The 27,017-nt window shown below is 43.4% G+C and overlaps 1 protein-coding gene across 1 annotated transcript in view; it reads left to right on the top strand.

The window, feature by feature from the left end:
* The first annotated feature begins 8,975 nt into the window (after positions 1-8,975).
* Positions 8,976-27,017, top strand: part of igdcc3 (immunoglobulin superfamily, DCC subclass, member 3) — a 68,190-nt gene continuing 50,148 nt past the window's right edge. Inside the window, exons 1-2 of the mRNA XM_002938358.5 lie at positions 8,976-9,647; positions 24,017-24,322. Of these exons, the coding sequence (XP_002938404.3) occupies positions 9,584-9,647; positions 24,017-24,322 (370 nt within the window). The 5' untranslated portion in view covers positions 8,976-9,583. The remainder of the gene's footprint in view (positions 9,648-24,016; positions 24,323-27,017) is intronic.

Here is a 27,017-nt window from a genome sequence, read left to right as displayed (position 1 = left end):
GCCATTAGAGTGTACTGTAGAAATCCCAGACTCATAGCCTATGCTGGAAAAAAAAACAAAGCCTGGTGTGCCATTGTGCCATTAGAGTTTACTAGCCGTCATATTTTAAATATTTCATATTATTATTACCTGTTATTTCATATAACGCCAACACATTTAAGCAGTTATTTAGAGAGATTATGCATAATTCACATCAGTCCTTTCCCAGTTACATTCAGACACACTATGATGAATTTTATCTATAACCAGTTAAACTGTTTGTATATTTTTAGAGTGTGGGCAGAAACTGGAGTACCCAGAGGAAACCCATGCACAGGGAAAACATACATCTTGCAGATAGTGCCCGGGCTGGAATTGAACTCAGAACCCCAGAGCTGCAAAGCAGAAGTGCTTTCCTCTGAGCCTCGATTATAAGTAAATATTAAGAAATGACAAAAGTAAGGTAGCTACACACTGGGCAGGCAAAGCCGACTGGGCACCCTAGGCAACCCGGTTAGCCACCTCACCCTGCCCCCCACGCATGTGTGAGTATGAACATATGCAATGTCATCGCAGGGGGGGTCAATTCTCCCGCCGCACAATGACAAGCAGTGGGGGCAATAACAAGGATGCGCAGACTAGAGGTAGGCAGGAGAGGTACCTGCCTGGTACCCCCCATTGTTGTGGTGCCTTTTCTGCCTACCCCTAGTCCAAACCCTGCCTACACAGCAATAATGACTGAGCAACCTGCATCCCCCCAGCTCTTACTGATGTCCAATTATAGTGCCACAAGATGTCCTTCCCTGATTTACGAGGTACAAGGAATCCCCTGCACAAGCGAGTGCTTATGGTGCTAGGCACAAAATGCAGGTTACACCTATGGGTATTGCTGCAGGTCCTTAGTGTTTGCACTGTATGTAACACGGTATGTAGTGCTTGCACTGTATGTAAGGCACAGTTTTCTTGCCTTTGTTGCCCAACCTTCCCCCTCTTGTATTTCTTTCAAATTAATGAACATGCCAGTAAAACACCATCTATGTGAGAACCAAATGTCCTTTTTCCTCTACCCACCCCGCATACTGCACCCCTTGTTTGGCTTCAAAAAGCCATAACCTACGCCTGTGTCATGCATGGGTGCCCCCTTCTATTATCAGTTATGTATCAATGTAAAAATCTATAATTATCTAGCATAATGTCCCACTGCGACACTGTATCCTATTACAGACTCAGCTGCAGAAAAGCACTTAATCCAAACCCCAGAGTGCAAAGTCCTAATAATAAAGCAATAAAAACAGTTAAAAAAAGAGACCTTTTGAATCCAGTTTATATAAATAGATTAGAATTTTAAATAAAGGGCAGTGGCCATGTGAATAGTTGATGGAACTGAATCCAGTATAGTTCTGAATTGTGCCTCAGTATTACTCTAAGCTGTTTGCACTGTGTATTCATTGCTTTGTGCATTGCCAGGAAGAAGGCTGCTCGGAGTATTATGGACAATCTGAATTTTTATGTAGGTACAGAACAAAACCCCAATGTTCAGGTTGCTAAAAGACAGGTGGCAGGACAGCATTTTGCCCCACTGAGAGGCTGAATTAGCACGGCTGCTGTTCCACATGAATTAACAAGTGCCACAACCTTTGTACATAGCTGAATATCCCAATTACACTATTGTGCTGTTCCCATTGGAGGGGGTGTTACACAAATCACAGTGGGAAAATGATTTCTATTGCTATGAATATTCACCGAGCTTAAAGTGAAGGGCAATTTCATTAGAAAAGGAACTGCGGGAAAACTATCTCTCCAGTCCGTACTGGGGCTTTGGTATCTCTCACTGCTTTAATCTCTTGCTGATAAACAAAGGAGCATTATGTGGTATCGTGGGCAAAAGCGTTTTAAAGTCATAGCTGCCAACCAGATGTTAGCTTTCTTTATTCTAACTGCTGATTGGTTGCTATGAGTTGCTAAGACAGGATAAACATTTCCAACAGTGCTTCATAATCCTCTGAAACTGAATTTCCCAAATTGTGGCACTGCCCCTTCAAAGGGTAACCCAGAGTGGTGGATGGGCCGACCCACTCAGAAGGGTTACATTTCTTCCTATGATATTATGGGAACTATAATAGGGTGGTTGCCCACCGGGGCTAATGTCTCAGGGTCCCCACACCCCCAAGGTGCCCCCCGCCATGTCCCCTGTACCCCCCACAGGGGCCCCTGCTGCGCCACCCTAACCCCTGACAGGGGCCCCTTCCCAAATATATATGTCCTTCCCAAATATAATTGGCTCTGGCGTTTCCTTCAGTCTTGGAATTCACAATCATAACGAGCGGGCAGGCACCATTTTGTGGACGCAGTTATTTAGGCATTAAGTGTTGTGTCACCCCCAGATCTTGTGTATGTGTCATCTAGGTGACAGCTAGGAAATGCTTAATGGAAGTGAAAGTAATTGTAATGGAAATTCTGAGCTGTCAGTCATATATTGCCTGCCCCAGCTCTATTTCTCAGGCATAGAGGCAGGCAATATATGACTGACAGCTCTAATGTAAAGTGCATTTATAACAGGTATGGATGTTTTCATTACAAAAAGAATTTAAGTTTCAAGTTTAATTTGCAAAGAACTTTTCTTATACGTCTTTTTATGTGTGGGTGACAGGTCCCCTTTAAGGACATACAAATGTGCTGATAAAGCTGCAGCCCACAACAAATGATGACCTTCCTAATCTAATGGGGGGGGGGCTTCCATTCCATTTGAAGCCTTCAAATATTTGTTTCTGTAGAAGAAACCAATGGCTTTAATGTTTCCCTTTTCCTGCTGACAGTGTGCCCAACTGTACATACTGTACAAGCCATGCCGGAGTGACATTTGTAATGGCAGATATGTTGCTAATAAAGGGGCAGATAGACAAGACAATAATGCAGCAAATAAAGAGGCCAGTCCCTGGCTGCTGTGTGTACTCTGAATGTCTCTATGCCCAGATGCACATCAAGCTGACAGCCAGTCCTACAGGCATTAATGCCCCTTTCTGCTGCCTGCAATCCATTCCATATCCCACTAATGAATATTTCATATAATCCTTAGACCTCCCCTGCCTGGGTCCTCTATTCCCTCACAGATGGGGTGGGGCTCCCCCCAAGGCTTTAACCCTTTCCCGGGCAGCAAGCCAGCAACACATTTATCAAGCTCATTTATCAAGCTGCCTGCTGATGGCATGCCATGAGGTCTGGTCCAGCAAGAGGCGATCGTTTGTTTCAACAACGTAACAAGTCCAAATGCTATGAATGTATTTGTCCCTGCAATTACAGCAAGTCAGGTGATGGTAGGGAAGGGCCAGATCTTGAGTTATACAGGGGTTAATTATATTTGCATCATCAGTGGGTCACATGAGATTCCTATAATTGTAGTAGGTAGGCTTGCTTGTTCCAGTAAGTTAATACTTCTTGGCAGTGAAGGGGTGGATGATCTTTGTCTTATTTACTACTGATTAATTTCTATGGGAACTGCTGATCTCCATTAGATTTCCCTAGGAATGTACAGTAAGTAGCTGTGCCCTGTGATGAGCCGCTGATCCTTGTTACAGAGAGGGAGAGAGCGTGGATGCTAAGGGCATTTTAGCTCATTCTCTTGGGAAAAGCTGTCCAATCAGAAGCCCAAGAGTCAGATGTGGCCCCAAGTGTTTTTATAACCACAGTCTCTTTCAGATTTCAGAAGAATCTTCTGTATGGCACCTTTTTAACAAGATCTGGGCCACATACACAGGGTATGAAAGAACTGGCCCAATTTGTGGAAGAAGCACTGAAGAATGACTACCTTGATACGTTCTATCTTTTGTTGGTTAGCACCCAGTCTTTCTCTTAATATCTGCAATCACTGATCTTCTCCATGTCTTTTGATATCCCATGTCTCCATGTCATTTAGAATATTCAGTTCTTACCCTTTCGGAGAAGATACCTAACCCCAGTTATGCAAAGTGCTCAGCTGACATTGTGGGTTATATCTCCCTCCTTTTCCATTTATAGACATCTCTCATGTATATTGATAGCTCGCTCTCCTGAACTCACACGCTGGTTTATCTCCTGTAGGAAAAATGAATTTGTTTTCTGGTTCACTCTCCCATTCTCTTCTGAGGGTAGATACCATCTGGCTTCTCATCCCATCTCCTGTCCTCGTTCCGCTCTGTGAGAATTCTCCATTCTCTTCCCTATTCCATAGTAGGAGGAGATGGCGCCTATAGTAGCAGTGGGTTAATAGCCTCTGGGAAGGGACTGGGGCTGTGGGATAGCAGGTATAGTAGGGAGAGATGGTGCCTATAGTAGCAGTGGGTTAATAGCCTCTGGGAAGCGACTGTGGCTGTGGGATAGCAGGTATAGTAGGGAGAGATGGTGCCTATAGTAACAGTGGGGATAATAGCCTCTGAGAAGGGACTATGGCTGTGGGATAGCAGGTATAGTAGGGAGAGATGGTGCCTATAGTAGCAGTGGGATAATAGCCTCTGAGAAGGGACTATGGCTGTGGGATAGCAGGTATAGTAGGGAGAGATGGTGCCTATAGTAGCAGTGGGATAATAGCCTCTGGGAAGGGACTGTGGCTGTGGGATAGCAGGTATAGTAGGGAGAGATGGTGCCTATAGTAGCAGTGGGGATAATAGCCTCTGGGAAGGGACTGTGGCTGTGGGATAGCAGGTATAGTAGGGAGAGATGGTGCCTATAGTAGCAGTGGGGGGATAATAGCCTCTGGGAAGGGACTGTGGCTGTGGGATAGTGGGTATAGTAGGGAGAGATGGTGTCTATAGTAGCAGTGGGATAATAGCCTCTGGGAAGGGACTGTGGCTGTGGGATAGCAGGTATAGTAGGGAGAGATGGTGCCTATAGTAGCAGTGGGATAATAGCCTCTGGGAAGGGACTGGGGCTGTGGGATAGCAGGTATAGTAGAGAGAGATGGTGCCTATAGTAGCAGTGAGGGGATAATAGCCTCTGGGGAGGGACTGGGGCTGTGGGATAGCAGGTATAGTAGGGAGAGATGGTGCCTATAGTAGCAGTGGGATAATAGCCTCTGGGAAGGGACTGTGGCTGTGGGATAACAGGTATAGTAGGGAGAGATGGTGCCTATAGTAGCAGTGGGGATAATAGCCTCTGGGAAGGGACTGTGGCTGTGGGATAACAGGTATAGTAGGGAGAGATGGTGCCTATAGTAGCAGTGGGGATAATAGCCTCTGGGAAGGGACTGTGGCTGTGGGATAGCAGGTATAGTAGGGAGAGATGGTGCCTATAGTAGCAGTGGGGATAATAGCCTCTGGGAAGGGACTGTGGCTGTGGGATAGCAGGTATAGTAGGGAGAGATGGTGCCTATAGTAGCAGTGGGGATAATAGCCTCTAGGAAGGGACTGTGGCTGTGGGATAGCAGGTATAGTAGGGAGAGATGGTGCCTATAGTAGCAGTGGGGATAATAGCCTCTGGGAAGGGACTGTGGTTATGGATGCACACTGTAGCTTAACCTGTAGCCTTAATTTGTACCTGAAGTATATCTCCCAGCACCTACAGAAAGATAAAGCCTTTTCAGAGGATTTTCAGTGAAGTCGTTTGCAAGAGTATAGGTTGGAGAATACTATGTATATTAATAAAGGCCCAATACCGTTAAAGAGCACATGAAAAAACAAATTAGTAGAAGTCCAAAATACATAGGATGGAAGAGAAAATGGATTGCAATAGAAGAGCAGGTGCACTACTCTCAAAAGAGAAATCATGAAATAAAACAGGTGGGAATTGTATCCAGAGGTATCTGGAGACAGAACAGTAGAAATGATGGGATATACCCACAGGGACATGAGATAATATGCTTCCCGTGAAATAAAAAGGCTGGGTCATATGAGAAGATTATATCGACCAAACAAAGGACAGAATATGGATCACAAGGAGGACTGCAAATGAAAGGGAAAACTTGATTTATTTACAATGGAAATAAAACATTAGCCTATGGCTATGACATGACTTGGCCCAATTGGAGCCACAGCCGCAGTCCCTTCCCAGAGGCTATTATCCCACTGCTACTATAGGCACCATCTCTCCCTACTATACCTGCTATCCCACAGCCACAGTCCCTTCCCAGAGGCTATTATCCCCCCACTGCTACTATAGGCACCATCTCTCCCTACTATACCTGCTATCCCACAGCCACAGTCCCTTCCCAGAGGCTATTATCCCCACTGCTACTATAGGCACCATCTCTCCCTACTATACCTGCTATCCCACAGCCACAGTCCCTTCCCAGAGGCTATTATCCCCACTGCTACTATAGGCACCATCTCTCCCTACTATACCTGCTATCCCACAGCCACAGTCCCTTCCCAGAGGCTATTATCCCACTGCTACTATAGGCACCATCTCTCCCTACTATACCTGCTATCCCACAGCCATAGTCCCTTCCCAGAGGCTATTATCCCCCCACTGCTACTATAGGCACCATCTCTCCCTACTATACCTGCTATCCCACAGCCACAGTCCCTTCCCAGAGGCTATTATCCCCCCACTGCTACTATAGGCACCATCTCTCCCTACTATACCTGCTATCCCACAGCCACAGTCCCTTCCTAGAGGCTATTATCCCCACTGCTACTATAGGCACCATCTCTCCCTACTATACCTGCTATCCCACAGCCACAGTCCCTTCCCAGAGGCTATTATCCCCACTGCTACTATAGGCACAATCTCTCCCTACTATACCTGCTATCCCACAGCCACAGTCCCTTCCTAGAGGCTATTATCCCCCCACTGCTACTATAGGCACCATCTCTCCCTACTATACCTGCTATCCCACAGCCACAGTCCCTTCCCAGAGGCTATTATCCCCCCACTGCTACTATAGGCACTAGCTCTCCCTACTATACCTGCTATCCCACAGCCACAGTCCCTTCCCAGAGGCTATTATCCCCACTGCTACTATAGGCACCATCTCTCCCTACTATACCTGCTATCCCACAGCCCCAGTCCCTTCCCAGAGGCTATTATCCCCACTGCTACTATAGGCACCATCTCTCCCTACTATACCTGCTATCCCACAGCCACAGTCCCTTCCCAGAGGCTATTATCCCCCCACTGCTACTATAGGCACCATCTCTCCCTACTATACCTGCTATCCAACAGCCACAGTCCCTTCCCAGAGGTTATTATCCCCACTGTTACTATAGGCACCATCACTCCCTACTATACCTGCTATCCCACAGCCACAGTCCCTTCCCAGAGGCTATTATCCCACTGCTACTATTGGCACCATCTTTCCCTACTATATTTATTTTCCATCAGCAGTTATTTAGCTTTTTTTCTCTCAGCATGGTGAGCTCAAGGCCTAGGGAATCTTCCCAAACTAAACCCTCTAAAGAAACTTTCCCTGTCCTAAATTCTATTTAGTAGCCATCATGTATTCTTTTACATTACCTGTTTTTTCTTCCTCTCCAAAATCTCACACATCGTGTCCCATGATGTAATTCTCTCTCATATTTGAATGCCTTTAAACTTTAGATAAGGGGGGTTTATTTTTTTACCAGTTGCCTTCTTTAAATGTAGATTTCTCTTACAACCATTTTTCTGTCCATTTACTAGCCTCCCTGACTTCTCTTGTAGACGTATATAACTTTGGCAAAAACCATTAGAAAAATGTATTCTAAATAGAAACAAGTTAATAATAAATGAAAGGTGGGCAAACACTGCCTTGGGAACCTGCAAATGCCAATGTGCTAAATGGTGCTAAACAATGCAGTGGAAGAAATAATAACTATCAGATGGAAAAACAAAACAATATAGGCAAAAAGGGGGTTGTAAAATGATAGTGGAAGAAATGCCATGGTGCAGAGAAGAGTGATTACATTGGTAGAGATGCGGGAGCTTGTAACATTGATTTCAGCTTGTGATCCAATCTGGTGCTCCTGCTGTGCATACGCCTCTTTCATCCTTCCCTATAGGTACATTGCCATTGCTCCTTCTGTTGTTGGAATTTCCCATTTCAGTTTGGGGTAAAATATGCATCCCATAGGGAGAATGCCCACCCGGAAATCTCTCATCCGTTCTCTTGCTCGTTATTAATACATGATCTAGTATTGTGTAGCTCCCATTCTAAAGTCTCCCTGGGGCATCCCACATTCTCTCTTTTCTCTTATTTCACTCTGACAATTTCTTCGCCCTGACATACCTTTTCTTTTGATTCCAGTTTAACCCTGTTGAGTACTTTGTTGGGATTTAGAAAACACAAGGTTACTGGTAGCAGTACCAATGGCAGTGTGCTGGTTCCGGGGCTAGGATAATTGTCAGCTGAAATGTCTTCCCTTCTGAGGCCAACTAAATGATGTATTGCCTTCCTCTGGATCAGCTATAAACTAGAACGCAGAAAGGTTCAACTTGATTTATCTTGGTTCAGCTTGGCATTTATCTGATTTCTTGTACACTGCCACCTTAGAATTCTAGGATATTTCATTTGGAAACTGAAGGGACCATGTGCCATGTCAGGTTTGTGCAAGTCATACCTTTGATACATCTCAAGGTCTATCTATTCACATATCCCTTTTGCTAGTTTTGATTTACTCGCCTGTCCCTCTCCCTACTGTGCTTCTCTTTTTGGCTGTCCCAAATCCTGTTTTCTCTTCTACTCTGCTTGATCCATCTAATTCTGTATCAGCCATACTCATTCCTGGTATGTTCCTTTGGTTATTGCTCTTTTATTCTCTCTTCAGGTCTGTCTGCTGTCATCTATCTATATCAACTTGTCTTCTTCTCGTTGCTTTTTTTGGGTACCTTAATCATCTGTTCAATTTAGATGTTTTTCTCAGTATCTCAAACTTTCTCATGTTCTGCGTCTCATTTCTTGGTCCTTCCCATCCTGGCTTATCCCACCAACCTATCTGGTGTTTTCCTCACACTGCGTGATGTTTCCGCTCTGTGATTATCACTCATTCTCGCCTACTCCTGTCTCTATGATATTTGGAGGTTCAGTCTTTTGTTCCAGCTAGGTTTCGATGGAGTAAGACAACTCTATGAAACCTTTTAAATTCTCAACCAGATCTATTCCCCTGGTATATGGATGATATGGAGATTTTTATTCTCAGAGAACTGACACTAAACAACTGAACTGGTACACATTAAGATCTTGTCATGCATCATTTAAAAAGCAGCAAAAATGCAGAGGTGATCTGAGAAGGTTTAGAGTAGAGGAAGCGTGGGGGTCTCTGGTTGGCTCCTCCTAAAGATCCACATTCCCGCAGTTCAAAAGCATTGGGGATCACTTGCTTAAAAAGTGCACTGGCAGAAAGCACAAGCTGGATCTTTTGTTCCCCAGAAAGGGCCTCAAGAGAACTGTGATGAGAGGGAGGGGAGGGGGACCTGGGAGCTGCTGGTTCAGTGCACACACACTCACACACTCACACGGATGGCTCTCTAGGAGCAAGGGGGATGCTGGCAATTTTTAATGCATGCTCAAGATGATGCAAACGTGTCCCCAATTGTCCCAGTGAGGAGTGACTGAGCCCCCCTGGCTGTCTGGCTTTCTTTGTGCGTCTGCTCTCTTCGCTCTGCTCTTGCCTTACAGCATTCGGCTGATTTTTTGGAAGCACTACAAAGTGAACCTATGGCTTGGGGAGGCTGTGCGTGGTCCTTGGGATTTACAGTAGGACTGATTACATCTATCCTGGGTAAGTACTTGAAATACACAGTCTTGGATTTAACCCCTAAAGGACCCAGAGAGTCTTCAGCACATTGTAGGGAATAGAACCGCTGATCTCTTTTTGCCACAGAAGGAGTTAATGCCATTGCTGCACCTCTCAGCATGGGCGCAGGTACTGTCAGCATCAGAATTGGGAGTGTGGGGATGGGGAGTATGGGGGAAAGCGGGAGAAGAGGGGGCTCTGAACCCAGACATAACATTTTCAGTTATATTAAGAGGTTATTAAACTGTCAATAAGGGCACATTTTTGCACCCTTTGGGATTCCTGTATTTGCGATGCATGAGTAGTGCCGCTGCTGCACACTGCTCCATTATAACTTTGTGCACATTGTACAGGGATAGGTGCAGATCTCTCTCATTGGATTAGAGAGTGTGTGTGTCTCTTGCATGACAGATAACTCCACTGCGTTATTACCCCCGCTGCCTGTTAATGCCTGCCCTGTATAGTTTGTTTGGTGCTTTTATATGCTGCATGTGTCCCAGGCTGTTCTGCACCATCTAATCAACTGTTTGGGTACCTTTGATATGCTGTTGCCATGGCATCCCTTATGAGAACATCCCTTTGTATTAAGGCTACAGTGGGTCTAAGCATTGTCTCCGAGCCGGGTGTGTAACACTCTCACTGTCTACTATACTAGTAAAGCACATGGCTGTGTCAACAAGTCTCCCAGCAGCAGGGAATTGTGCCAAATGGCAATAAATAACTGGAAAACAGGACACACAGCAAGCCACATATGGACGGTGCCTTAAACACTCACTGCTGGGATATGCAACATATCACTGCTGCTGAAAATAATACAGTAGATTATGGATGCCTAACTCCCCTGCTCTTGCTGAACTACAGCAGGACAGAGGATTCTGGGAGTTGTAGTTCCAATACAACTGGGCAGTCAGGCTGGAAACCTCGAGGGCAGACTTTTTAATGCTACATATGCACATTTTAAATAGTAGGATTATAGCGGTGTAAAATGTGACATCTTTTTTAGATTATTGGCTGTAATATTGAAGCCCTAGGGGTATATTGCCCATCTTTTTGCTTCTTGCTTATGAGCCTTGCTCCTCTTTGTACAGACAGCTGTACTGCCTGCATGAACATCCACACTGTATATACACTGTGTGGTCTGTGGCTGGCTCTGTCAGGCGTGATTAATCCATTCTGCTCAAAAATGCGGGGGGCTCCTTTTGTGTGAGAGCAAAGAGTATCATAATCCTGTATAATTAGGATTATTATGGTGTTTGTAACTCGGAACTGCTTTGCAAAGACTGACATTTCTAAGTGCACCACCACATAGTAATTGGTTAATAAAAAATATAATAATTGATGCTAGAGAGCAATTTAATTATCCATAAAATTGGCATTTGCTCCCACCTTATAACAGTGCATGTGGCTGTTCCTATTTACTATTCCATCAACGATAATGCGCCAAGCTGCCTGTAATGTGCATTCACGGCCATTGTAGGTGCACTGTAGTACAGGCGTGACAAAAGTCATCAATCTGTAGGGATCAGAGCATTCATTAGAGGGATGCTAACAATAGCTAAATTGGCCCCCAGAAAGCAGCAGTAATATGCAGTGGGAAGCAAAGCATCCCTTTTATACCCCATTCATTTATATCAGCACATTCCAAACACAGACTGTTTTGGAATTACATCTCCCAGCATCCACTGATATCAGGGGGCTGTCAGAGTCAGAGGATTCTATCAGTTATAGTTGCACAACAGCAGCACGATGATGAGTAATGTGGTCCTACATAGATTATTTGTTCCAAAGTCTGTGATGCTGCTAAGAATGATATTGCACAACATCGCTTTGCAGTGGCTAAGCATGGGTTAAATTGGCTAGAGTTGACTCTAGGTTACAATTTGGATTTTCAGAACCAGCCTCTCAGTAGCCCCCTAGAGGTCAGGTCTGGCACTGCAAGAGCACAAAAGATTCCTTCAGCACTTGCCATTTCCCTACACCTGCTCTGCGCTGGATTCTTACTGTGAGGGAATGGGACCCCTGGGTGACCTTGCACAGGAGCAGAGGACATATCATCTACTATGTTTCTTCTATTTTGGAAGCAGCTTCTTGGTGCTTAGGTGTTGGGTTATCAGACAAGTATTTTTGTAGTTGAGTTCAGCCCAATACACATTGACTTGAGTTGCATGAATTAACTCCTTCAGAGCCATATTGGCTTTCTTACTCTATGATCCTAAGATTGGCTCTTGTGCTTCAGAACTTCCCAAAGTGTCCTCAGCCTTAGCCCATTCTTAGCCTTAGAAACAAGCACATATCCAGTACAGCCTGCACAACAGTATATTGTGTATATATAGCATGTACTGTCATGCCACAGAATTCTTTGGGCACACCACAATTTGTTTTGTGCTGACCTTAAAAATGTGTTTACACTGGACACATGCTATGCAATATGCATCTATTAATTGCTAGTTAGTCATATAGTGCATAGGTTTTTATATGTCCTTTTTAAATGGGAGACTCTGCACTATGTCCATATTACTGAGGTGCCTCATTCTCGATTTACAAAAAATCAAGGTTCACACTGCCAGTATCACCCCATCCTCTGACTGCTGGCGTAAAATCACAAGGTGCATAAGGTTAGGAAGGGGGCAGGATATTTCCCCCCCATGTGGCCCCATGGTATAGCAACCCCCCCCTTCTCCTGTAGGAGATTATGTGACTGCTCTGCTGGCCCCTGCTTCCTCCTTTCGGTAATTTCCTGCTCCCCATTGTCCTGGCCATGCCTGGCTTTGTGTGTATCTGTTAATCTTCCCTTTAAATGTGAAAAGACTTCAACAACTTCAGTGCTGCCTCGGAATTACACCCCTGGCTCTGTACAGAAAGGGCTGCAGAAAGTAGCGGGGCAGAGAGAGGGAAGGGGAAGGAGAGGAGAGAGGGTATTTGTATGGAGAGTATTATCAGCAATATATATATAATATATAACCTTGATGTACACTGAACTAGCATTTTTCTTAGAGCTGCCACATAGGATAAAATACATATGTGCTTATGTGTCTGAGAGGAATGACAGCTGGGTGTACCACATTGTGTATCAGACAGAGAGGCCAGTGAGAGAGAGCTGTGTGTGTGTGTCAGGCAGAGAGGCCAGTGAGAGAGAGCTGTGTGTGTGTATCAGACAGAGAGGCCAGTGAGAGAGAGCTGTGTGTGTATCAGACAGAGAGGCCAATGAGAGAGAGCTGTGTGTGTGTATCAGGCAGAGAGGCCAGTGAGAGAGAGCTGTGTGTGTATCAGACAGAGAGGCCAATGAGAGAGAGCTGTGTGTGTGTATCAGACAGAGAGGCCAATGAGAGAGAGCTGTGTGTGTGTATCAGACAGAGAGGCCAATGAGAGAGAGCTGTGTGTGTGTATCAGACAGAGAGGCCAGTGAGAGAGAGCTGTGTGTGTATCAGACAGAGAGGCCAGTGAGAGAGAGCTGTGTGTGTGTATCAGACAGAGAGGCCAATGAGAGAGAGCTGTGTGTGTGTATCAGACAGAGAGGCCAATGATAGAGAGCTGTGTGTGTATCAGGCAGAGAGGCCAGTGAGAGAGAGCTGTGTGTGTGTATCAGAGAGGCCAGTGAGAGAGAGCTGTGTGTGTGTATCAGACAGAGAGACCAGTGAGAGAGAGCTCTGTGTGTGTATCAGAGAGGCCAGTGAGAGAGAGCTGTGTGTGTGTATCAGACAGAGAGACCAATGAGAGAGAGCTCTGTGTGTGTATCAGAGAGGCCAGTGAGAGAGAGCTGTGTGTGTGTATCAGACAGAGAGACCAATGAGAGAGAGCTCTGTGTGTGTATCAGAGAGGCCAGTGAGAGAGAGCTGTGTGTGTATCAGACAGAGAGGCCAGTGAGAGAGAGCTGTGTGTGTGTATCAGACAGAGAGGCCAATGAGAGAGAGCTGTGTGTGTGTATCAGACAGAGAGGCCAATGAGAGAGAGCTGTGTGTGTATCAGACAGAGAGGCCAGTGAGAGAGAGCTGTGTGTGTGTATCAGACAGAGAGGCCAATGAGAGAGAGCTGTGTGTGTGTATCAGGCAGAGAGGCCAGTGAGAGAGAGCTGTGTGTGTGTATCAGAGAGGCCAGTGAGAGAGAGCTGTGTGTGTGTATCAGACAGAGAGACCAGTGAGAGAGAGCTCTGTGTGTGTATCAGAGAGGCCAGTGAGAGAGAGCTGTGTGTGTGTATCAGACAGAGAGACCAATGAGAGAGAGCTCTGTGTGTGTATCAGAGAGGCCAGTGAGAGAGAGCTGTGTGTGTGTATCAGACAGAGAGACCAATGAGAGAGAGCTCTGTGTGTGTATCAGAGAGGCCAGTGAGAGAGAGCTGTGTGTGTGTATCAGACAGAGAGGCCAGTGAGAGAGAGCTGTGTGTGTGTATCAGGCAGAGAGGCCAGTGAGAGAGAGCTGTGTGTGTGTATCAGAGAGGCCAGTGAGAGAGAGCTGTGTGTGTGTATCAGGCAGAGAGACCAGTGAGAGAGAGCTGTGTGTGTGTATCAGACAGAGAGGCCAGTGAGAGAGAGCTATGTGTGTATCAGGCAGAGAGGCCAGTGAGAGAGAGCTATGTGTGTATCAGGCAGAGAGGCCAGTGAGAGAGAGCTGTGTGTGTGTATCAGGCAGAGAGGCCAGTGAGAGAGAGCTATGTGTGTATCAGACAGAGAGGCCAGTGAGAGAGAGCTGTGTGTGTGTATCAGGCAGAGAGGCCAGTGAGAGAGAGCTGTGTGTGTGTATCAGGCAGAGAGGCCAGTGAGAGAGAGCTATGTGTGTATCAGACAGAGAGGCCAGTGAGAGAGAGCTCTGTGTGTGTATCAGGCAGAGAGGCCAGTGAGAGAGAGCTATGTGTGTATCAGACAGAGAGGCCAGTGAGAGAGAGCTCTGTGTGTGTATCAGAGAGGCCAGTGAGAGAGAGCTGTGTGTGTGTATCAGACAGAGAGACCAATGAGAGAGAGCTCTGTGTGTGTATCAGAGAGGCCAGTGAGAGAGAGCTGTGTGTGTGTATCAGACAGAGAGGCCAGTGAGAGAGAGCTGTGTGTGTGTATCAGGCAGAGAGGCCAGTGAGAGAGAGCTGTGTGTGTGTATCAGAGAGGCCAGTGAGAGAGAGCTGTGTGTGTGTATCAGAGAGGCCAGTGAGAGAGAGCTGTGTGTGTGTATCAGGCAGAGAGACCAGTGAGAGAGAGCTGTGTGTGTGTATCAGGCAGAGAGGCCAGTGAGAGAGAGCTATGTGTGTATCAGACAGAGAGGCCAGTGAGAGAGAGCTATGTGTGTATCAGGCAGAGAGGCCAGTGAGAGAGAGCTGTGTGTGTGTATCAGGCAGAGAGGCCAGTGAGAGAGAGCTATGTGTGTATCAGACAGAGAGGCCAGTGAGAGAGAGCTATGTGTGTATCAGGCAGAGAGGCCAGTGAGAGAGAGCTATGTGTGTATCAGACAGAGAGGCCAGTGAGAGAGAGCTCTGTGTGTGTATCAGGCAGAGAGGCCAGTGAGAGAGAGCTATGTGTGTATCAGACAGAGAGGCCAGTGAGAGAGAGCTATGTGTGTATCAGGCAGAGAGGCCAGTGAGAGAGAGCTGTGTGTGTATCAGACAGAGAGGCCAGTGAGAGAGAGCTGTGTGTGTGTATCAGACAGAGAGGCCAGTGAGAGAGAGCTGTGTGTGTGTATCAGACAGAGAGACCAGTGAGAGAGAGCTGTGTGTGTGTATCAGACAGAGAGGCCAGTGAGAGAGAGCTGTGTGTGTATCAGACAGAGAGGCCAGTGAGAGAGCTGTGTGTGTGTATCAGACAGAGAGACCAGTGAGAGAGAGCTGTGTGTGTATCAGACAGAGAGGCCAGTGAGAGAGAGCTGTGTGTGTGTATCAGAGAGGCCAGTGTGAGAGAGCTGTGTGTGTATATCAGGCAGAGAGGCCAGTGAGAGAGAGCTATGTGTGTATCAGACAGAGAGGCCAGTGAGAGAGAGCTATGTGTGTATCAGACAGAGAGGCCAGTGAGAGAGAGCTATGTGTGTATCAGGCAGAGAGGCCAGTGAGAGAGAGCTGTGTGTGTGTATCAGACAGAGAGGCCAGTGAGAGAGAGCTGTGTGTGTGTATCAGACAGAGAGACCAGTGAGAGAGAGCTGTGTGTGTGTATCAGACAGAGAGGCCAGTGAGAGAGAGCTGTGTGTGTATCAGACAGAGAGGCCAGTGAGAGAGCTGTGTGTGTGTATCAGACAGAGAGACCAGTGAAAGAGAGCTGTGTGTGTATCAGACAGAGAGGCCAGTGAGAGAGAGCTGTGTGTGTGTATCAGAGAGGCCAGTGTGAGAGAGCTGTGTGTGTATATCAGGCAGAGAGGCCAGTGAGAGAGAGCTATGTGTGTATCAGACAGAGAGGCCAGTGAGAGAGAGCTGTGTGTGTGTATCAGACAGAGAGGCCAGTGAGAGACAGCTGTGTATGTATCAGGCAGAGAGGCCAGTGAGAGAGAGCTGTGTGTGTATCAGACAGAGAGGCCAGTGAGAGAGAGCTGTGTGTGTGTATCAGAGAGGCCAGTGAGAGAGAGCTGTGTGTGTATCAGACAGAGAGGCCAGTGAGAGAGAGCTGTGTATGTATCAGGCAGAGAGGCCAGTGAGAGAGAGCTGATATAGTTGTGTGTGATACAGAATGAAAGAGCAGTGTGCAGTAATGGAAGTAATACAAATAATAATAATAGCAGTATGCCACACAGTATAGACATGGGGGAAAAATTATATGTGCAGAACAGGAAGAGACATCTGCACGAATTAGATATAAATGGTGACTTAGAGCAAAGTAGCTGTATGCCATACAAGTGAGAGAAGACTCTAAAATATGACTGGATAGTAAAGCTATTGGCCATACCATGAGAGAAAGAGATCTGTGCAGCATAGTAATTGAGATAGCTGTATGCGGAACAGTCAGTAAGAGAAAGCAGCATGCAGTTCAGTCAATAATAAGAGTCATATACGGCATACAATACAGTGAATAAAGGACAGACCCAAAAAATAATGTATTTGGAGAGCACTAACACTAAAAACTTAATAGGTCACAGGGGTGTGCATGATCAATTATATAATTATAATGAGAAAAAGAAAGAAAAGTAATCAAAAAATATTTATGGGGTGGTGCATAAATATTTTTTGATTACTTTTCTTTCTTTTTCTCATTATAGTTGATAAAAGACATACAGCGGTATACTGTACATTGAATAATATATCTATTTACTGTACAGTAAATAAGAGATAACTGTATGCTGGACATGCAGTACAATAAATGAGAGACTGCTGTACAGTGAATAAGAGATAGCTGTATGGTGTACAGGAAATACAAGATTACTGATGTACAGTGAATAAGAGATAGCTGTATCATGTGCCATGAATGAGAGATAGCTGTATTATGTACAGGAAATACAAGTTAACTGTATGCTGTACAGTGAATTAGAGATAACTTTATCATATAAAGCGAATTAGAGATAACTGTATGTTGTGGAGTGAGTACGAGATAGCTATGTCATATACATTCAATAAAAGCTGTGTGACATAGAGTGAATAAGACGGTTTATGATACAGAGTTAATAAGACATTATGATGTGAATAATAGATAGCTGCATGCCCTACAGTAAATAATAAGAGATAGAACAAGCAACCTTAGCAGTAGGGGACCAGTGTGTGGTATGTCACCTCCAGGTAAATGGTTGTAACATTTTAATAATGTAATAACATCAATGTAAACACACAGACATTGCTATAAATTGACTTACTACTATAAAGGTTATTGGGTTTAACAATGTGCCACTCTTACCCCAAATGGAGGAATTCTCATTGGTTAATATACTCTTTAAATTAATACTAATGGGGTCAATATATTTGCCTTTATTGATTTCAGTTTATGTTAATTGCAGGATTTCAGTGGCTTTTATATGCAGATTTATATGCTAATTAATTATGATTAAGATACTTTGTTATTCTGAGGGCATTTCATAGCTGTATATGTGTCGTTATTATTGTATTTATGTTTGTATACCTCTTACGTACACAAAGAATGCATGTTAAAAATGTTGCATGCAGAATACCATCAGTATTGCATATATTGTTACAACAACTGTAATAAGAACTAATGAAGTGTAAAGGTGATTGGCCAGGATGAGTATAAAAGGCGCTAGGGCAAGATTTATGATTGCTTGTTCTGTTTTTTTTACGAGCAGTAATGACAGTTGCCTCTTCAATGGATCAACTCTGGATCATGTTCTGTGATTTTACTGATTCATAATTAAATGTATTTTTATAGGACCCCATTATTCTGTTTGCACTTGCTTTACTGCAATGCTCATCTACCTGAAACTGTTTACAACCACTTCCTAGCAGTAAATCCAGGGTTTCTCTAGAAGGGTAGCAGGTGGGTAACTACAGAGGAAGCAGACCCTGTGGTTGTGGGTGGCATAGGAATGTAGGGGCAGAGTAAAGCCCTAATTAGCGTGCAATTTCAATATATCTTGGTAGGATAGGTCAAGCTACCAATGTGTTGAGGTCCTAAATTGAATTTGCTTGAGGGCCCAGTAACATCTAGTTATACCACTATATGGTGGGGGTGGCCCCTAATTTGGTGGGTGCAGCAGAGCTGCAGACTATGGTTGCTACACCTTGGCTCAGTCTCAAGAGGTCTGATATTTATTTAGTGTATGTGTATGTGAAATAGGTATAGATGTGAGCGAGGGTGAATAGGGGTGTATTAGTATATTTGTGGTCCTGGGAATGTTTAATATTGATTGATATTGAGTGGTTTTATGATATTGTGAGTAAAACAGGCCATACATTTACACATGAGTCATTTGTGCTTCTGGCAGGTACTGCCTCTGGTATGGAGTGCACAGATTTGCAGCTGGTTGTAGCTGGTATAGCACAAGGGATAGGCATACAGGCAGGACATCCTCTTGGATGCACCTTACCATCACACCATTCTGCAGGCACAATCAAGAGTGGCACATTGCTACTTTTGTCAGACAATTGGACACATTTATCAAAAGGTAAAACATAGCTCACTATAGGTCAGTAGGTGGAGATTCTGCCACTCTCTATTCTTTTGTATTTAATTTTTGTTTATCAAAGGGTGAACTCTCACTTTCAGGTTAAACATGAGATACTTGTGTTGATACCAAGGAAAGTGAGGGATACAAGTGGGCAACATAATGAAAAATGATAAGATAACTAGAGAGCTTGGATAGGGGAAGGATAGAGCTGGGCTGAACAGTGTGACTGAGACCCGTGTCACACTTTATATTAAACTCCATAGTAGGGTTAATAACTTGTTGGTGTTGGAACAGAAGAGGTTAAGTCTAACTGCCAGACTTTGGCATTCTATAGACAGCTGCATCCAGATGAGGACTTATTTAATTGGGCAGACATTATCCTGCTAATTTGACTAACGAGGAAAAGCTAAGCGTTTGAACACATTTTGCATATCATCAAGAGGCAGAGGAAAACAGGATTGTTGGTGGGTGATTTTTCCCATAAAAAAGGCAGATCTGAGACCTACACTTACAGGCTTCATAAGCTACTAGGCCAGAGATGCCAAAAGTGTCTTTCTGCTTGCTGTCAGCTTCAGTATGTCCTTCCTTGTATTACCCTGGCCAAACAGGCATTGGACTAGTCAAAATATGAGGCTGGGCTACCAACACTCATATGCTGAAATGAACACCCAAGCTTTGCCATCTGATTTTTTTAATACAACATCTCTTATAGTGCTTTCCTATCTTAGTGCTATATATAAATACTGATTTTGTCTTCACATCTCCTTTATAGGAAAGGTAAAACTAAGTAAGCTTTATCAGAAAGGTCTATGTAAATACAGCCATAAGCACTCACAGAAACACTGCTATGAAAAGAAACACATGATTTCTTGTCTTCCTTTTTTTATAAGCATGACTGACTTCCTGTTTCAGAAAAAATCCTTCCTTCCTGGGGCCAGAGTCTACACAGTTCTCTCCTCTCTCCCTTCTCCTGCTCCCCCTCTCTTAAGAATTCATAATACTCACCCTCCCTTAGGAATGTGTAATCTGAGCTACCAGCCTCTAGAGCTACAGCAGGAAGCTAGGAAGACCAAGCTAAAATGGCAGCTGGAATCTTAAACAAATGGAGGGAACTTCTAGGGCTCTTTACTCAGGTATGGTAAATCTTTCTGCAGAATAAATAGGTGGCACTAATATGGTGACTCTATTGGCAGTAAAATGCCAAAATGACTAAAATAATTGGTGTAAAAGGCAGCCCAATATAAAAATATTTTGGCCCCGCTGCTAGAAAATGTTTTCCATCATTTAAAAAAAAAAATGTTAAATTTGTATCCTGCAATAAGGGGTGCAAAATTGTGACCCTTAGTGCAACTCAAAATTAACTGCTTCAGATAAGGACATCCTGAGGGCCCTTCTCACCATTGTAGCTCTAGCCTAAAATGCACCTTTCTCAACTTATCTGGATATTTTTTGGTATTTTCACCCTATTGTACATAGCCACGTCCATGGTGCTCCCACCCCCTGATCTTCTAATGGTAATCTGCCCACCTTTCTGGGGCTGCGGTTAGGAACTGACCAATGGAAAACAAGAATGCTAGAATATATACATTTTCAGTAGCCAGTTCCTAAAGAGTAATGAATAGTTTAAAGATATGAAAGGAAAAAAGAGATGTGAAAAGTATGAAACATGCTAATTTATTAAAACAGGTGCCGCTCGGCAGAGCATCCACAGGCTGCAGCTGGGGAATGTCACAATATTGGTGAGAAAAGGCCCGAATACCATCCATGAATTATCTGTGTAACTTAATAACTTCCAACTGTGTCAGCTACTGGGAATCCTCCCTGGGGGAAGCAAGTGATGTGTAATTGGAGGAAGCCTTGAGAGTCACACGCATCAAGCTCATGAATGGCCGCGCTTTCCTGTTTAAGTGGGCCCTCAAGAGCATGAGGATACGCTGCTTACTCCAGCGCTTTTGCTACTGCTTTACTCATGTTAGAGGTGACTGAGGACACAAAGTCTGCCATCCCTTAACCTAGGAAAAGGTGGGCAGCATGGAGTGTGCCAGAACTATACAAGCGTATGTAGGAATGATGAGAGTTTTCTGCTTAGCTTATGCTACCAATATTATATTAGCCTGTGCTTGTAACATTAGCGGAAACTGACTATGGATTTAGAAATATAACTTCTGTATGTCTTTTCTTCCTATGTAAAAGCTAACTTAAAATGCTAAAAGGCTTTGCTTGGTAAAGATAACCTAGAACCAATGTTGTTATCCTGGAGGCCAATTAGAGTTTTTGAATGGGCTTAAACAACCATTGGTGTTCCCAAGTGTATTAATAACCCCCAGAAAATTGGCTCCCCCTCTATCCTGGGGGTGAGACCTGCAGGAGCCCATAGATTTAAACCCCCCACTAACCCTTATTGGACCACCTTTTACCCTGCCACTCCCACAGCAGCAGCTCTCTTTATAGTTAGTGTATAGAAAGGGGATTTATAATGACCCCAGTACTAATGGCGCCCTTGACCAACTGATACCATGTCATACTGATCCAATCCTGGATTTAATAACTTAATTGCACTTTACTTTTAATTGTATCATGAAATAAGGTCTTTAAAATACATGAAGTAAATTAACTTACCCCTAATAACATGGGGTTAGTTAATATCTGTTTATATAAACACAATATTCTTATTTCTTGTCTCAAACTGGTGCCCCGACTAATGGCCTTGGCACTTATTTTGTAACTTCAGCCCTTTTCAAATAGGGCCTTAGTCATTGTTATTGGTAGGTGTTGCTGTGGTACATTTCTGTTTATGTGTTGGTGTTCTACAACAGGCATGGCCAAACTGTAACCCTGCAGATTTTGTTGATCCACAACTAACAGAGCACTTTTGGGATATGAAGTTCAGCAACAACTGGAGCATACTGATCAAGCACATATGTGCCTACTATAAAACACTCTGTGTGCTTACTACCATGGATGTAACTACAGGCAATGTGATCTCCTCCATATCAAGGGACTTAATACGGGTCCATGGACACAAAGAATCACACATGTAGGAGTTCATAGATATTGGTTGTATAGAAATATTAAGGGAGCAAAGGAGCTTGAGACAGAAAAGGGGGAAGCCTTAGGTCAATTTTTGCACTGGCCCTCTTGGCCCTTAGTTATGATGTTGCTTAGCAAATGCCTGTTAAATAAACATAATTGTACCACAATTATAAACTTATAACTTATTTGATCCTATGTAATATAGAGGCAATGTATTGTAACATTATATAAAAAATAAAAGAAAAACAACTAATAATCTGAATTAAGTGATTTTGGTTTTGTGGACCAGTTTGGGTGATAAATAAAATCTGTGAAAGAGAAGCCTGTGACAGTAATTGTTAGAGGTTCTTCTAATTCAGAAAGGAGGTGAGAAACACATAGCTGCCCATTTTCCACAGACCTAATTGATTCCTTTTTCCCCACTGCTTTCACTGTTTTTCAGGGTCTGTATGTAACGCCCAGTGTATGTTGGTTATATCCCATTGTCTGAGTTGAGTTAGATTGATTTTCCCGTGTGTTGGCGATGCCTGTGTTTGTTAATGTTCCTTTGTGTTTGCAAAACAAATGAGTGCTGCTAATGATTTGGTGGGGGTCATTATAAATGCGGCCCAGCACTGGAATCGGCACAGATGACACCATATGGGAGAATGGACTTCTTCTTTTCCCATGATTTAAAGGGGCTCTTCAGTGAAATGCCCATGTATGTGCTGCTTTGTCATCATGGGAATCAGATTAGTGTGCTCCCCCATGGGGGCAATGTTTGACATTCATATGTAAATGATGGGCAGCAATTGGTGTTGAGCCAATTTTTGCGTGGCAGGGCCATCAGAGCAGAGTAATCCTTCATTGAAAACTCTATCCCAGGTTGGAAAAGCTCAATAGTCAGGTCTTAGAGCGTCACCCTCAAAGGCACAGCACTCGACATTGTGCTCTTGCTTGAACATAAACGATATTGCTAAGGTGTTCAAAATTATCCCTGTGATATATAAACATTACAAAGATGATGTTCTGTTAAAATAATTGTGTGTGCAGTGTTTGCTGTGTTGGCTTTTCTCTAGGGGCCATAGCAATATGTTCTTTTCAATTCTGTACCTATACATTTCCATATATTAGATATTTGTGTGTTTTAGTGTCATTGTATTAATACATAGTCTATAGATGAATATTTGTACCTGAATAATGTTGGTAGTAAAGACCCCCAAAACTCAAAAGCAATCAACATATAACTTTCTGCATTAGGGGTAATTATAGATGAAAAAATATGCACAGAGACCATCAACAGCTGCAAGAGCCAGCAATATATTACCATACATGAAAAGGCATTCAGACCCTTGGGATGAAAGCATGCTTTTTGTGTTGGACTACAATGTGCCGCATTTGGCACAAGCTCATAAAAAAAGGCTGTTGTGGAACTCAAAAAAATTCTGGGGAAAGCAACTAAATTAATAAAGCTCATGGATTATTTTGGCAAATCTGATATAAATGAGGTTTCTGTTCCCTGGCAAAGGTAAACACACAGATTTATTTAATTTTATTTATATTAAAGGGTTATTGGGAGACTCTGGGTTTTGTGCTTTTTACTTGGGGTCTGTGTGTACCAATGCTGTCTTGCCAGACACAGGGATTGGAAGAAATGATTTAAAGCAAAAAGAGAGACATAAAGAGCCAGAGACAGAGGTCAGCATGGCATGCAGCAATCATACCCCACACAAAACAGGGAATGTAGAATAACAATCTGTTTCCACATCCCTCCTTTTTCTTTTAATGCCATGGGATTTACTTGAAGGTGTTCCAAGAAAGCTCTTCTATCCCACATTTCACCAAGAATCTTGGGAGCCAGTGGTTCTGAAAAAGAACAGTAGATTGAAATGAAGAACAAAGAGCAAAGTAACTGAGAGATAATCACACCATAGGGTTCCACATGGGTATAACATACACCACAGGTGTCTCCCCCAGCATGTCAGGATCTCACAGCATGCCTCAGAGGGATTTCACTTACTATCCATGGGTTCTACCCAACTGAATTCCTACAGTTTTGCAGGTGTGATCTGGGAAATCACGAAACACTACAGTCTTCTTGTTGGTGCACATTACTAGATTACACTGTCTTGCACTCCTGGTGTGAGCAATAACAAAAGATATCTGTCATATGACAGGGGCCCTGACTTCCTCTTAGGTATCCTTACTGACATATGAATTTTGTTGATGTTTTAAAGCAACTGTTTGCCATGTGAAAAAAGCAAAATAATAATGACTGTGTTCTGTTTTTTTGCCTATTTGTGTTAACACCCAATGTTGGTCCTCTGCAGGTTGCTGTTACTCAGTGGACTTGGTGTTTACAGTGGAGCCCAGTGATGAAGTTGCTGTACCAGGACAGCCTTTGACTCTCTTCTGCTCAGCAGATGGAGTGCAACCAATCACCATCATATGGAGGAAGAATGGCTCTCCAATTTGGAATGAGGCCCATGCACTCCCTTTGCCTAATGGAACACTCTACATTCCACTCTTTCACTCTGTGCAGGAAGATGAACCCTCTGACCAGGGAGAGTATGACTGTGTGGCACACAATCGCTTTGGGTCAGTGGTGAGCCGCAAGGCTAGAGTACAGACAGCAGGTGAGTTCTCACTGTATTCTCATCAAGTTGCTCATATCTAGTACCATATGTTACTAGACGTTTAATATAGCTAACAAGCCCAGTCCTTGTTACCATATTTATTTATTCAGTTTCTCAATTATCTGCAATGGGGATAAATAACATCTTTACATTCAGCAGATTTTGCCATTCCATCACTGCATGCATGTATATTCTTAATAAACAAGATGGCCAACTATGTTTATTTCATGTAAAGCAGACTGACCACGTATGGATTGTTGATTTTTTAATTGCTGTTTAGCTCTATTAGTTTTGTGAACTTCGGATGTTGAGACCTGCCTACACTTTTAATAGTCCTTTGAAATTTGCCTAAAACTTTAGACGCCATTAGCCAAAGTCACCCAATTCTGAATTTTTTTTCACCTTAGGCTCATATACATATCATAGTCAGTACTCAGATCTGACCCCAAAAATCAATTAAAGGTTCCAGGGGTGTGCAGAGGTACAGTATTACTCTTTTATATATTGAATACATGTTAAATAACCAATATGGAGAAGTAGGAGTAACTATTTTCCTGTTCTGGGATCAAGACCATGTAGATTTCATTTGACTTGTAAGGCAGCCTTACAGGTGATGCTGGCCCCAAAGTAACATATGAGTGGGATTTGGTGGGTTGTTGTTCAACAACAGTTGGAAGGTCACACTTAGTATATCCCCCAAATTGTATTTTCTAAAACTGGCAGCCCAATTGTATTGCAATGTTAGGGTCCAACCTAGAATTAGGTGAACTGGGGGTCTGCGATTTGTTTGATGCATTTGGGGGCTGTTGTGTATTTTCAAATGCATCTGATTTAACTTCTGTATATTTAATCTGTGTATATTTAGTTCAACCAATAAAATAAAATGTGCAAACAGTTGTGGAAATATTACTATAAATAAAAGCTGCAGCTGCATGCATTGTATTGTAATATTATACTTTCTTTAAACAATCACCTTATTTAATGATCATCAGGTAAATTAAATGTATGTCACTACTGAGATCTAAACAAATATATATCTAAAGGTCGTATGCCATTAAAAATAAAAAAAGGAAGACACAATAATTTTATCATATATTCATTATCACTAACCCCCTCCCAACTCATTGTTTTGTCTAAATTATTGTCAAGACTTTGTGGATGATTGAAATGGAATAGTTTTATCAGAGTTTAAACAGCCAGGGTCATTTTTAGTGCTGCACAACTTGTTATACTGAGGCAGAGACATCAGCACCCATGAGGATAGTGTTTTAGTGCTATGGAATCATTGCCCTGTTACTGCACATCCCTTAAACAATGTACCTACATAGAGGGCACAGTTGCACTATCTACAGTAAAAAAGCAATGATTTTCTATTTTAAAATAAGGAAAAAAAAACATTTGAATATATTAACGTACCAAAAGATCTGAGGCAAGATTCACACCTGAAAGTGAGTTCTAGTGGTCACAGTGTTGGACCATGTCCAGTAATCAGTCATATACATGTAGGGACCTATAGGGTTAACAATCCCTATAGCTTTAAACCTTACCTTTCCTTATTTCACTGTTTCTGGGCAAAGACCCATGTAACAGAATTTCCTATTTACATGTTGTACATTATTGGCTCATAGGTAGAACACTCTCTTTCACGCTCTAACATAGCAAAGGGGTGAATCTTCCTGTTTGGCCTGCATCATTGAACCAGGTGAATGTTTCACTGTGCCTGGAATCAAGAAGGCCCAAGTAAAGCCATCCTACTCCAGAGGGATATATACCTTTGGAGAAGTCGGAGAGTAGTAACCCCATAAATAAGGGTTAGTAAGTGCAGGATAGATATTGATGTGAAATTGATGTGAAATAGTCAGCTTTGGTTAGAAAGAGCAGGCAGTTTTTTGGCTCCAACCAGGAGAGATAGCTGGGAGTATTCTCCTTTACAGGCTCTACTGCCTTAGTGAAGGGACTGCAGTACTGACAATGGTATCAGGCTTAGCTTTGTTCTCCCTGATCCATGTCTACTGTAAGGTATCCAGACCATTAAGCTAGAAACTCTAAGGACTTACTACCCAGACTACTCTCCACAGCGATGCTTTCCATTCTGCTTGTTCTGTATTGAACCTGCCTAATCTATTGCCATTCCATCTGCATATGTGAGTATTAACTGCATAACCCTGTGTATAATTTGTCTTGGGCAATAAACAAGTCCAATTTGAGTTTGCTCCAAGAACCTTCTGGTGTCCATTTATTCAGTTACTTTGCACACAGACTAAGTGAGTTGTAGTTACACTACCTCCCCCTTGATCTTTCCATGTAACAAAATCCCAGAGTCCAGTGTACCCCATGCTCTATAGCCTGTCTAGCTGGTCTTGTCTGTATTTACAGCCAAAAAGGGGTTACATTGATTCACCTACATGTTTGGCTTAGTGCTTCTTTCAAGAGAAGTTATTGTGAGTATGGTGGTAGGGTGGCTGACCTTATATATTTACTTTGGCAGAAGTTTGGCAGAATTTTGGCTTCAGGTTGCCCATCACTGTACCAAATACCCAGTAATATACATGCATGAGAACAGCTTGATGTTTCCACAACTCTAATTTGGTGGTTGGCTTGGCTGGATTTAATTGTTATTCTGGGTCACCACGTATGAACTCTGCCCAGTAGGTTAGTAGTAGGTGAAGATCCATTTATTATTTACCCTGAGCTT

Source organism: Xenopus tropicalis, chromosome 3, assembly GCF_000004195.4.
Source record: "Xenopus tropicalis strain Nigerian chromosome 3, UCB_Xtro_10.0, whole genome shotgun sequence".
In the NCBI taxonomy this organism is placed as follows: domain Eukaryota; kingdom Metazoa; phylum Chordata; class Amphibia; order Anura; family Pipidae; genus Xenopus; species Xenopus tropicalis.
Note: the sequence above shows the minus strand (reverse complement) of the source record. Positions and strands in the feature narration are given on the sequence as shown.